Raw genomic sequence first — 12,350 nt, forward strand, 5'->3', positions numbered from 1 at the left:
TCAAAGACAAAGAAGGCTGCAGAGAAGACAGATTTGCTTTAGGGGCAAGGCGCCCAAGAGCTTTGCAGTGTTTGGATGCCTTTTTTATGTGTCTCTGGAATTCAACTTGATGAAGCAAATATGTTGCAAACAGTTCCTCACTAGGCTAGGCGGTGGGTTATTAGATATTTTGTGTGCACCTGCCAACAGAGCCTTCTGTGAAGACTAATTGAGCAATTACTGCAATTATATGGTCATAAGGGAACCTTGCAATCCTGTCCTTAAGGATACCCAAGCATAATTAGGCCATGGGTGAATTTCCAAGTTCTTCAGCATAATAATTCTTCTCTAATCCAGCTGTAAAATTAGAAGCTAAGAGAAATAAGGGAGCGGGAGAGGAACGGAGCAGTAGTTACTATCTGCTTGAAGAGGATGGTTCTTCAAAAGAAATGCGTCTCCTAGTTTTTCCCCTTTTCTAAGGCCTGGGGAGCCTGCTCTGGCAGTGGTCACCGCGGGCCGGTTTCCTTCAGGTCTGGCTCCGTGTGGTGATCTGCTACCGGGCTGGAAAATTCAGTACAATACAAATTGACATGAATGTATTTAGTAAGTAGATATTAACTTGCCAAATATTATACATGATTGCATGTTTTTCCCCCATAAAATTCTTTCTCTTCTAAGGAATAGTTTCTTGCTGGCATTTCCTTGGTTAGTTTTATGTCCTTCCAATGGCTGGCTATCTCCCATACAGAGATTTTTGGTGATGGAGAAGTTCAAAACTTGGTGCATCTTATTATGTTGTTTCTTCTAATGAGTACATGTTTCCTTTTCCAACTCTGGCTTAAATGCTACTTATCTTTATAAAAAATTTCATTACATACTGTAACAGTAGCATCCTACACAAAACACAGTATCCTTTAATGTTACATATTACCAGTGTTAGAAATCCTCAAGATTCAAGCAGCCCAATATACTTGGGTGGTAATCTTAGAAACCATAGCTGATAATTCATCCTTTTCACCTTTAAACCTAGATTTTCTTTAAAAAAAAAAACCCTCATAAACAGTAGCCTAAGAAAAAATTTTTCTTAAGTCGCTAGTCTTTGTAAGAAAAGACAAAAATCAGTCCTAAGAAGTTATATAAGACAACTGTACTCCCAAATTTCCAGAAACTCATTGAAGCCTTCACCAAGAGGGTTTATTTATTGTATTCTCACTAGTACAATTTGCTAATTTATAATATTAAAATTAGTACAGAGTATGGAAACTACACAGTGAAACAGGACTGAATGGCTTTAAATACATTTCATCCCACCTCCCTTCTTCACTTCTAGGCCCACTCTCCCGAGACAGCCACATGCTGGTATTTCTAGTTTCAATTCTTCTGATTCTAGATGTCACGTAATTCTAAACGGCGTACTTGTTTCTTTTTATTTCTTCAGTTCTCACCATACATTTATTAATAACCAACTATGAAAGATGAGGAATTTAATTAGAACCTTTTCCTCCCTTTTGGTTTTGTTTATTGTGTTATTTTTAGGTTTTTTTTTTCCTGTTGTTCATATAATTTTAAAAAATATGACTGAAACCCCATTTCTCATTCCAGCAACTTGTGCAGAAGAGGATTTTAAACTATGTGACTCATTACCCAAACTAAAACTGTATATGTGTTGGTCACTTAGCAGAGAAAAGTGTCAGCAGAGAAACCCCAATGTGATCTGGTCATGTTTAGCACTCTCCCAGAAGACCTCAGGTTCAGTTTTTTTTTTTTTCTTGTTTTGTTTTCTGTTTTTTTGTTTCGTTTTGCTTTTAATTCTAGGTAAGTTATTTCAAAAAGCAGGAGTCTAGGATCCCTTAGTATATTTCTCTGGCCATGGGAAGGAAGACAGGCTGCAAAACATCCTGAGAGTTGAATTCCCTTCGCAAGATCTGCATGCTACTGTACTTTTGGAAGACCCACCACAGATTTATTAGTTGAACCAGAACTGCAGTAGCTTGGCTGCATGCTGACTTTGGCTAACGCCATCAGGCTGCTTTGACAAATGTCTAGGATGACCTATCAGCCCTCCACTCCTGTGTTCAAACATACAGACTTGAAGAGCTTTGGATGCTTTCAGTGTCAGGAGAAATACAGGATTACAGAGGAAGGAAATTGTCTGTTGGGCAGGTGTGTGTGTGTGTGTGTGTGTGTGTGTGTGTGTGTGTGTGTGATGAGAGAGAGAGAGAGAGAGAGAGAGAGAGAGAGAGAAGTGGCGCAATGATAGAGTGAAATGGAGAACGAGGGACAGAAATAGGGAACAAGGCAAACAGTTGAGGAAGACTGTTGTATTGTGATGTGTTGTATTGTGTGGAAAGAACAACCAAAAGAACAGTAGTCATCCTGATTTAATGGAGTGATTTTGATATTGGTTTGACATTTTCATGGATCTGAAGACACATTAAAAAGGTGAATACAGTGTTGCAAAGTTATCCCTACCAGGAGCTCTTTGTTTTTAGGAAGATATTAAAAACGTTTAGGCTATGGAGAGCCTGTTAGAGATTTTTAAGTCTGCAGAACCCCTAAGATGTATGTGAACTCCGAATATTTGCTCAATGATTACCTTTAATCATTTCAACCTCAAAAATTTAACATGTTTTAGCAATGTACTTGTGTTTAATATAACTTACCGTAACTTAATCAAAATTAAGTATTCCATGTTACAGTTTCATATTCTTGCATTTCTTCTCAGCAGGCCACCACTCTACATTTCTGCTGAGATTAGAAAGTACTGATTTTATATAAAAGTACATGATACATTTCAAGGTTCTCTCATTTGAGAAGATATAATATAAAATAACGTTGCAGTGATTCCTTAGACTGTGAAGTCAGATATTGAAACAGACATCATTTCCCTTTAAAATTACTAGTATGTTTGGACTGAGGGCTTGCAGAGACTTAAAGCAGTATTTCTCAAACTGTGTTCTAAGGCAATGTAAGAGTTCAAGGAGATGTTAATGGATGATTCTAGAAAATGCGCAAATAACACCCCCTTCTTAGATGGCCATTATGCAAATTAGCACAAAAGTCTCCGAAAAGACCTGCAGGAAAGTGGATTCACTTTTTGAAAGTTTCTTTCATATCCTGTGTCGCAAGCTTATCTGTGAAGAGTGCACGTTTGTTTTTTCAGCATCTTTGTTACAAAGAATGATTGATCACTCAGTACAGGGGCCAAGAAACTCTGTCCTACATACCATTCGTCTTTGTAAATAAAGCTTTATTGCAGCATAGTCATACCCACTTGGTTGATTTTGTGTTACAGTGTCAGAGTTGAGAAGCTGACACGGAGACTCTCTGTCCAGCGAAGCCTAAATATATTTATTATCTGGTCCTGCACAGAAAACTGCTTACCAATCCTGATAGTGGAACAGAATACCACTGGACATCATATTGGCAAACACTGGCTTAGAGAAATATATTATGATTTTAAACAGAGTCCTCTTGCATATAATTATAAATTAAATTTATATGCATGTACGTACATGCCTAATATATAATCAATTTCACTATATGACATTTGCAGTGATGGGGCTTTGATTTCTATTCAGTTAAAGCATTGATTTTTTAAATTTTGTTTTTAATGTAATTAAGGGATTACATTTTTAAATGTAATTTTTTTAATTTTTTTAATTTTAAATGTAATTAAAAAGTAATTTTTAAAACATGAGTTAGGAAGAAAAAGAATGTAAATATTCTTACAAATCTTGTCTACAGACAGATAAAATTATATTTGATAGCCTCACACTTCTGATTTAATTATCTAGGGAAGATGCAGATTTATTCCTCGTCTTCCTCTTAGGAGAAAACCCTGATATAAAGTTCTAAGTGTGTAATTACTATGGCTTTTCATTCTGACCCTGAGGACACATCGTTCCCTCTTTGAATTCAAAATTAACTAGTCTAATGTGTTAACTTTCAAATCTCAAAAGCTGAGTTTAACTACTAGTTCAGATATTGCCTAGCTGTCCAGACTGTAATGTCTCATATCTGAGTGTCAGTTCTCCATGAGGCGTTAAGAATAAAGTGGGACTAAACGCTCCCTTTTTTTTTTCCAGGAAGAACTGAACCCCATCGTGGTTACCCCGCCCATCCAAGCTGTTGACCAGGACCGGAACATTCAGCCGCCAGCAGATAGACCAGGCATCCTCTACTCTATCCTTGTTGGTCCGTATCTGGTAACATTTTACACTCTCACTCATCGTTCTAGAATCATGCATAAATAGTTGTATCCAATCAAAGAAAACACCTTTAATAACAAAGGTGGCCTTCTTAGAAGTTATTATTTTTATGTAAAAATAAATTCAGAAATAATAATTTTCGGGGTGCACGGGTGGCTCAGCAGGTTAAGCAGCCGACCCTTATTTTCTGCTCAGGTTGTGATCTCACTGTTGTGAGGCTGAGCCCAGCCTGCGTTGGGCTCCACGCTCAGAGTGGAGTCTGCTTAAGATTTTGTCTCTCCCTGGGGCGCCTGGGTGGCTTGGTTGGTTAAGCGTCCGACTTCGGCTCAGGTCATGATCTCACGGTCCGTGAGTTCGAGCCCCGCATCGGGCTCTGTGCTGACAGCTCAGAGCCTGGAGCCTGTTTCAGATTCTGTGTCTCCCTCTCTCTCTGCTCCTCCCTGTTCATGCTCTGTCTCTCTCTGTCTCAAAAATAAATAATGTTAAAAAAAAAAAAAAAAGATTTTGCCTCTCCCTCTCCCTTTCCCTCTCCCCGTCCCCAGCTTGTGCTCTCTGGCGCTCTCTCACAAAACAGAACAAAACAAAACAAAACAAAACCACAACTTTCCCCTCAGAATTAGCTTTAGTGAGATGTGTTAAAAAATGGAAAAATTTCATTAAGGAAGTGAAACAACTTTAAAAAAAATAGGATATTAATCTACATATCGGTAACTTTCTCTGTGTTCGTCACAAAGCATTCTCTAAGAAAAATTTGAAAAAAATCCATTGAAAATGTACAGTTTGCTCTACTAGTATTTTATCATTGGTTGAAGACAATTATGTAATTCTGAGACGACATGAGTGAATTAAATAAGGGCTTTTGGCACCATATGGGAGAGGGATCACGAGTACCGAAAGGCTCACAACACGTTATACCCTTGGCTGATTTTTCCTTGAAAAGTTTCACAGGAGCTCTTCTGTCTCATCCTTGTACATAGACTGGTAATTGCACCGAAGCAAAAATGATGAGAATGTGATTATGCCACTCTTCCTAAATTGCTTTTGCTAAAACATGGATGTTGCTGCTTTTCATGGTTTAGAGTATCTAGAGAGACAGATGCATGTGAGACCATACCTCTCTTAGTGAGAAAGGGGCTGCTCTTGAAATGAGCTTCAGAATGATTGTTCAGTGGAATTCAGGACTACTCTCAACTCCTGAGCCTTTAGTCTGTGTGTATGTGCACATACATAACGATACAGCAGCCTACAAGACACATTGCCTACAGCAGCCTACAGAGAGATTTCCAAATGTGATCCTATATCCTACTTAGAAATGCTGTCTGTAAAGAAAATAAAGCAGTTCTGTTTCAAGCCTTTGGTGTCTGGAACTGTGCACATATGATAACCCCATGGTAGAGATGAGATCATTACATTTTTAAAAAGTCTTTATGGGGGCGCCTGGGTGGCGCAGTCGGTTGAGCGTCCGACTTCAGCCAGGTCACGATCTCGCGGTCCGTGAGTTCGAGCCCCGCGTCGGGCTCTGGGCTGATGGCTCGGAGCCCGGAGCCTGTTTCCGATTCTGTGTCTCCCTCTCTCTCTGCCCCTCCCCCGTTCATGCTCTGTCTCTCTCTGTCCCAAAAATAAATAAATGTTGAAAAAAAAAAAAAGTCCTTATGAACATAAGTGTCAGTCTTTGAAGTCTGTAAGGGCCTGGAGCATAGATCAAAAGAAATAACCATTGTTCATTTCATCAACTGGAGGTCTGATCATATGTCAGTCACTGTGCTACATGCTATAGATGCAAAGGTGAGAGGTAAAAGTTCTAGGTTAGGGAGGGGTGGAGAAAATTACGTAGAAAGTTATTTCGGCAGAAGGGTCAGGGTTCCCAGGTAGAACACAGGAGAGAAATTACCTAGAAAGTTGAGACAGCCTGTGTAAAATCCAAAGGATGAACTTGAAAGCCAGTGTTGGAGAAGCCTGCTTCCCATGGTGGCATGAAATCCAGTGGTGTTCATGGGTTTCTTTCACTCTTAGAAATTATATTTATTTTTTCTTTTGATAAATGAGCACCTACTCTGTGGAGGAAGACAGATTCCTCACTTCGGTGGAGCTGGTGTTTTGGCAGAAGCAAAGGCAACAAGCAAGAAACGTATTATGTGTTTATTACAGAAGAGAGAAGGTAGTCAGCACTGTGGGGAAAGTGGAGCACAGAGAGGTGTTGTAGTATAAACTGCAGCATTAGATAGGATGATCAGGGCACGCCTCACTGAACAGATGAGATTTGAGCAAAGTCTCACAGGAGCTGACGCAGTTACCCCTGTTGATGTCTGGGGGAATAGGCGGACATAAAAAACTGGAGCTTGCCTGCTGGGTTTCAGAAGCATCGAGGAGACCAGGAGCGTTGGAGATGAGTGAGTGAGAGGAAGTAGAAAGAGGAGGTGGGACACAGAGGGGTCAGAACTTACACAGTCTAGTATGCTATCGATCGACTTTGTCATTTACTCTGAGCGAATGGAGAAGCCAAGGTAGTAAGGAGAGCAGAATGATGCGTTGGTGGCCTGTATCACCAACCACCAATGTAGTGTGATGGATGGTCCTAAACAATAGACACAACCACTATCACTGTCTTTGTTTTTACAAATAAGTTAAATAAAATGATGTCATTTATAGCATTTGCACTTCTAGAGGACGGGGCCTTGTACAGATAGTTTGAACTGTATTCAAATCCTGACTGTAACACTTATTAATCATATAATGCTAGGTGAGTTACTCAACTCTCTGCTTCAGATGGCTCCTCTTTAAAATGGAGTTTAGGGGCCCCTGGGTGGCTGAGTCGGTTAAGCGGCCGACTTTGGCTCAGGTCACGGTCTCACGGTTCATGAGTGCGAGCCCCTCTGTTAGCACAGCCCCTCTGTTAGCACAGAGCCTGGAGCCTGCTTCAGATTCTGTGTGTTCCTCTCTCTCTCTCTCTCTCTCTGCCCCTCCTGTGATCGCACTCTGTCTGTGTCTCCCAAAAATAAACAAACATTAAATAAATAAATAATAAATAAATAAAATGGAGTTATTAAAAACAGACCTTCTATAAAAAGGTTTTGAAAATTTGATTCAATATAGGTAAATGTGTAATAATGCCTGGGAAAAAGCTAGTGCTCAATAATGTTAATTCATGTCACCATTACCATTAGGAAGAAAAATCACCTTTCCTAAGTTAGACAGGACTGGTAAGAACAGAAGCACACACACACAGAGAAACGTGCACAACAGGATTTCCATGGCTCTGATTTTCCTTACTTGGCAAGACCTCTTCATTTTCCTTAAGTCCCCCCTGCCCAGTAGTTCTGAGTGCACGTCCCTCAGAGCTAGTTTTCTCAGCCTTCATGTGGACAGCTCCCCACTGCTCTCGCACATTCTTGGCGGTCTACTTACTAAATGGGAGGATGTGCATGTTCAGGTGTGCAGAAGGGCCATCCAAGGACTGTTGCCAGTTCCTTCACTGTTCCTACCGTAACTATCGTCAATGGTGGAATTACTCTTCTACCACTGATCATCCCCAACAACCTCACCCTGTGTCACCTCAATCCACTGTTTCCTAGAGGTGTCCATTGGCTTTCTTCACAGAAAAATGATACCATTCTACCTGTGAAGGATGGGCTTAGCAGGGATACTCTGAGTGAAAGATATTCAGAGTATAAGCGATTGAAAACTCAAAAAAAAAATCCCTCAAAATTGACTCCTGCCTTAAAATGGAAATTCCTTTATCCCAAAATGGGATGACTTTTGGAGGGAATAAGTAAAACTCTGATAGTCAGCCTAACTGATGCCCCTTCTGTGTTTTACTATTAGGACGATGAAATTTAGGTTTAAGTTGGAGCATTCACTAAAGGACAACAACAACAAAAGTGACAATAAAATCTCAAATGATTAAGTGCAAAATAGAATGTTATGGTAAACTAAAATTTTCCATAAAACTGACATAAATTTAGATGAACTGAATTTTTGGGGGTGTACTTATCATTTCACAAACACCGAATTATATATTTAAGAAAGTTCTTGTTACATTCAGTATAATAAAATCACAGTACAAGTAATATTAGATTAATATTTTAATAATTTAAGGAATTATTCCAGGTGAAGTCATTGAAAATAATCAAGGAAAGACTTGTGAAAAATCTCCCTTCCCTAAAAGCTGTGACAAACTAGTATAAACCAAAGTGAAATCATAATTTTGGATCATTAATTGCTGAATTAACCAAGTCTTACAGCAACCCAGGGAACATTTATTCAAGAAAAACAGGTGACTCTTGGTTGTGTTTTTTTTAGCTTAGTGGAATTTTTCATTTGCCTGAGTCACATTGCCTGCTAGTTAGTTCAGGAGTAGCATTAAATACCACAACCTTGGGGGGCGCCTGGGTGGCGCAGTCGGTTAGTTGTCCGACTTCAGCCAGGTCACCATCTCGCGGTCTGTGAGTTCGAGCCCTGCGTCGGGCTCTGGGCTGATGGCTCAGAGCCTGGAGCCTGTTTCCGATTCTGTGTCTCCCTCTCTCTCTGCCCCTCCCCCGTTCATGCTCTGTCTCTCTCTGTCCCAAAAATAAATAAAACGTTGAAAAAAAAATTAAAAAAAAAAATACAACAACCTTGGAACACCTGGGTGACTCAGTCATGTCTGACTCTTGATTTTAGCTCAGGTCATGATCTCATGGTTCATGAGTTCGAGCCCCATGTCAGGCTCTGTGCTGACAGTGCAGAGCCTGCTTGGGATTCTCTCTACCCCTTTCTCTCTGCTCCTTCCCTGCTCACACACACACATGCTGTTTCTCTTTTCCAAAATAAGTAAGTAAACTTAATAAAAATAACAACCTGCATTCCCCAAGTATCTTGACAGTCTCTTGAAAAACAGAACAAAACTGGAGCTCTTCCAAAGCCTCATTTCCAAAGAAACATCATGTGACCTGGCTGGTGAGTCCCTGGAAGAACCCATATAAAAGGCTAACTCCGATTTCACCCAGCACAAAAAGTCTGAGGGATGGTTAGGGAGCAGTGGGGAAGGAGTTTCTCAAAAACAATTACAGGCAAGTGTTTTAACTTTGTTGCTGCCTGAAGCGATAGACAAAAATTGGAACACGCGATTGGCTAACCAGTAAGCTTAAAAAGAAAGTTAGGAATGATGTCCACAGGGTTTGCAAAAACTTTGACATATTTGTAGGAATCTTGGAAGGACAACAGTAAGAATAGTAGCGTGTGAATTTTCAGAAAACACCTGAGAAAGTCTTAAGTTTTCATATCTGGCTTACCTTGAGTTTCTGCCAAAGCAGAAAGAAAAGACTACGGTGGAGCTTTAAACAGCAGAATTAAGGACTAACTGTGATCTAACATCAGCCAAGTGCTCCCAAACAAAGACTAGGATACTTCTTGTTTCCAAGTATGTAAAAAATCTCCACCCCGTCATTAACTAAACACTAAACCGAGTACAGGTTTCAGTGGCCCCACGTGACAAAGCAGGCATATTTTAGAGTTATCAGTTCAGAAAGCATTACTTGGAAAAACAAATGAGCAGCATCTTCAGCAGACGCTGGGGAGGGAAGAAATCTGATGTTCAGTGTTGTCACATAATACTGTTTGAAATGACCAGCTTTTAAGAGAACCTGGGACACTGGAATGAAACAGGGAAGAATGGCTGATACACAGGGAAAATAAATCAACAAAAGTGTTTCTGAGAGATTCTAGGCATTAGACTTAACAAAGACTTTCAGTTGGGTGTTTCAAAGATGTTCAAAGAGCTAAAGATGATCATGTGCAAGGCTCTAACGAGACAAAGAAGGGCATTTCCATGACTGTCCCCAGATTGTCATTAACAAAGATATGATAGAATATGTGTTTATGTCTAATAATATAAGAAGATCTCCTAACTTTTAGTTTATAATAGCAGCTTGTAATATTAGCGTTTTTAATGCTGGATGCTCATACCAGAGCATCTACTGTATGACAAATAATATTATTAAATACAACATGTAGATAAGCATTACATACTAAAATGTAAATATAAAAATATGATTAATAGCTACTTTTGCCTATTATTCAAAGTCAGTGTGGTCATTATGATAATATTATGTATATTCTGGCAATTAAAGAGTTGGTATAACACATTGGTGAATAATGGAGACACCACATGCACCTGGGTGGCTCAGTCAGTTGAGCCTTTGATTTCTGCTCAGGTCATGATCTCGCAGTTTGTGGGTTCCAGCCCCGTGTCAGGCTCTGTGCTGACAGGTCAGAGCCTGGAACCTGCTTCGGATTCTGTGTCTCCCTCTCTCTGCCCCAACTCCCGCTCACACTCTGTCTCCCTCTCTCTGTGCCCCAATCCAGCTCGTGCTCTGTCTCTTTCTCAAAAATAAATAAACATCTAAATTTTTTTTTTTAATAAATAAAAGAAGAATGGCAATACCAGGGGCTTCTGGGTGGTGCAGTTGGTTAAACATCTGACTCCTGGTTTCGGCTGAAGTCATGATCTCACATGAGTTTGTGAGTTTGAGCCCATGTCCACTTTATGCTGATAGCTCTGAGCCTTCTTGGGATTCTCTCTCTTCCTCTCTCTCTGCCCCTCCCCCATTCACACACAAACTCATGGGGGAAACATTTTTGGGGGAAAAAATAAAAAAAGAGCAACATCAGACCCACAAACCTTAGGTTCAAATATTTTTTATAAACATGCATTAACTCTGATAAGTATTATTAAGTATTAGTATTTTTGTGCCCAAGCATACAGTATACTCATTTTGAAAAAGCCATGAGGAAGATACAGATTTAAATATGTATTTTAAGTGGATAACACAATGAAAACATGTCCTGGGCCCCCAAATCCCTCCTTTCGATATTTTGGATTTCACAAATACTTGGGGAAGAGTCCAGAATTTTCATTTATCTGCTTTACTTTCTTCTTTTATCTTCCCAGTGCCACATACCTTATAGCTGCATCCTTTTTTACATGTTGGCCTTTCGAACACTAAGTCACCTCACACATAGTCTATTAGTTCATTCCTTCATTTCTGTTTTCCAGGATGTTGATTCTAATTCTGAGTAACTTCCACTGATTCAGAAATGTTATTCTTTTCCTTTCTGGATTTATTATTCTCTGTTATCAGGAACTTATTACTAGCTAATAAGCTGGAGTATTGTGCAGTATTATTATTATCATGTAGGCATGAGAGAGAAGCTTGAATTTATGGCACACATTATTGGGAGATGTTTCTCCTACTCTACAGGTCTTATTACTCAGTATCAGTATTGTTCATATTTTTATGGCTTCCCCTGGAAATTGTTCCAGAGAACTATTCATTTCCAAACACATTGAGCTTCTTGTCCTGTCCCCTACAAGGATCAATAGAGTAGAATAATAAGCTACAAATACTGGAACTCTCAAAAATATCTGCTAAAAATGAGAGCATTGATTGATCCAAAGATAAGTATGTTATCTAGAGTAATGGGGCATGTAGGGTATATGTTAGTAAAGGTACAAGTTTAAATATCCTTACAAAGAACCTCTAAAACACAGTGTTTTAAATCAAATAGAAGTATCTTTCTTTCTCCAGTAACAGCCCAGAGGCTATGGCCCTGGGTTTGTGGGAAAACTATGATTCTTAATACTTGGTTTGCTATGTTACTCGGCCAGTGGGGGGAAAAAAAGAAAAAAAGATAACATTCAGGGCAAGAAACTTGGTGGAAATGAACCAAAATTCATCAAAACATGAAGACAGTGTAAGCTGAGGAAACATAAGGGAAGTTGTAGAGACAGTGGCTAGTGCTTTAGTTGTCTGTTCTTGTACAATAAACCACAGACATTAGTAACCTAAAATGGCAGCTGTGGTATTTCTCATATTTCTGTGGGTTGATTGGGATCAACTGGGCAGTTCTTTTGTTTCACACGGTGTCATTGAGGCTACTCAAATGTGTGCATTCAGCCGGGAGCTAGCCAGGGATATAGACATCCAGGGTGGTTACGCCCCCCCTTTCCCCCCCTGGGCTTACCTTATTCTGTAGCCTTTACCACAGCTCATTGACTTTTTAGAAGGTAAAAATGAAGGCTACCAGTTTTCTTAAAGCTTGGCCCCCAAACGGAATGGTATCATATCTGCCACCATTGGTCAAATCAAGCATGAATCTAGCCCCTATTCAAGAAGAGGTGGG

The 12,350-nt window shown here is 39.7% G+C and overlaps 1 protein-coding gene across 21 annotated transcripts in view; it reads left to right on the forward strand.

Moving 5' to 3' along the window:
• Positions 1-12,350, forward strand: part of PCDH15 (protocadherin related 15) — a 1,259,847-nt gene that overhangs the window by 862,048 nt on the left and 385,449 nt on the right. For all 21 annotated transcript variants that reach the window (XR_005784343.1, XR_005784344.1, XR_005784345.1 and 18 more), the window contains one exon: positions 4,068-4,176. Coding sequence is in view for 17 of the 21 variants with exons in the window: in XM_040454209.1 (XP_040310143.1) it covers positions 4,068-4,176 (109 nt within the window). In the remaining 4 variants the exon portion in view is untranslated. The remainder of the gene's footprint in view (positions 1-4,067; positions 4,177-12,350) is intronic.

The sequence above is a fragment of the Herpailurus yagouaroundi genome, unplaced genomic scaffold (assembly GCF_014898765.1).
Source record: "Herpailurus yagouaroundi ecotype Mexico unplaced genomic scaffold, PumYag 211, whole genome shotgun sequence".
Classification (NCBI taxonomy): domain Eukaryota; kingdom Metazoa; phylum Chordata; class Mammalia; order Carnivora; family Felidae; genus Herpailurus; species Herpailurus yagouaroundi.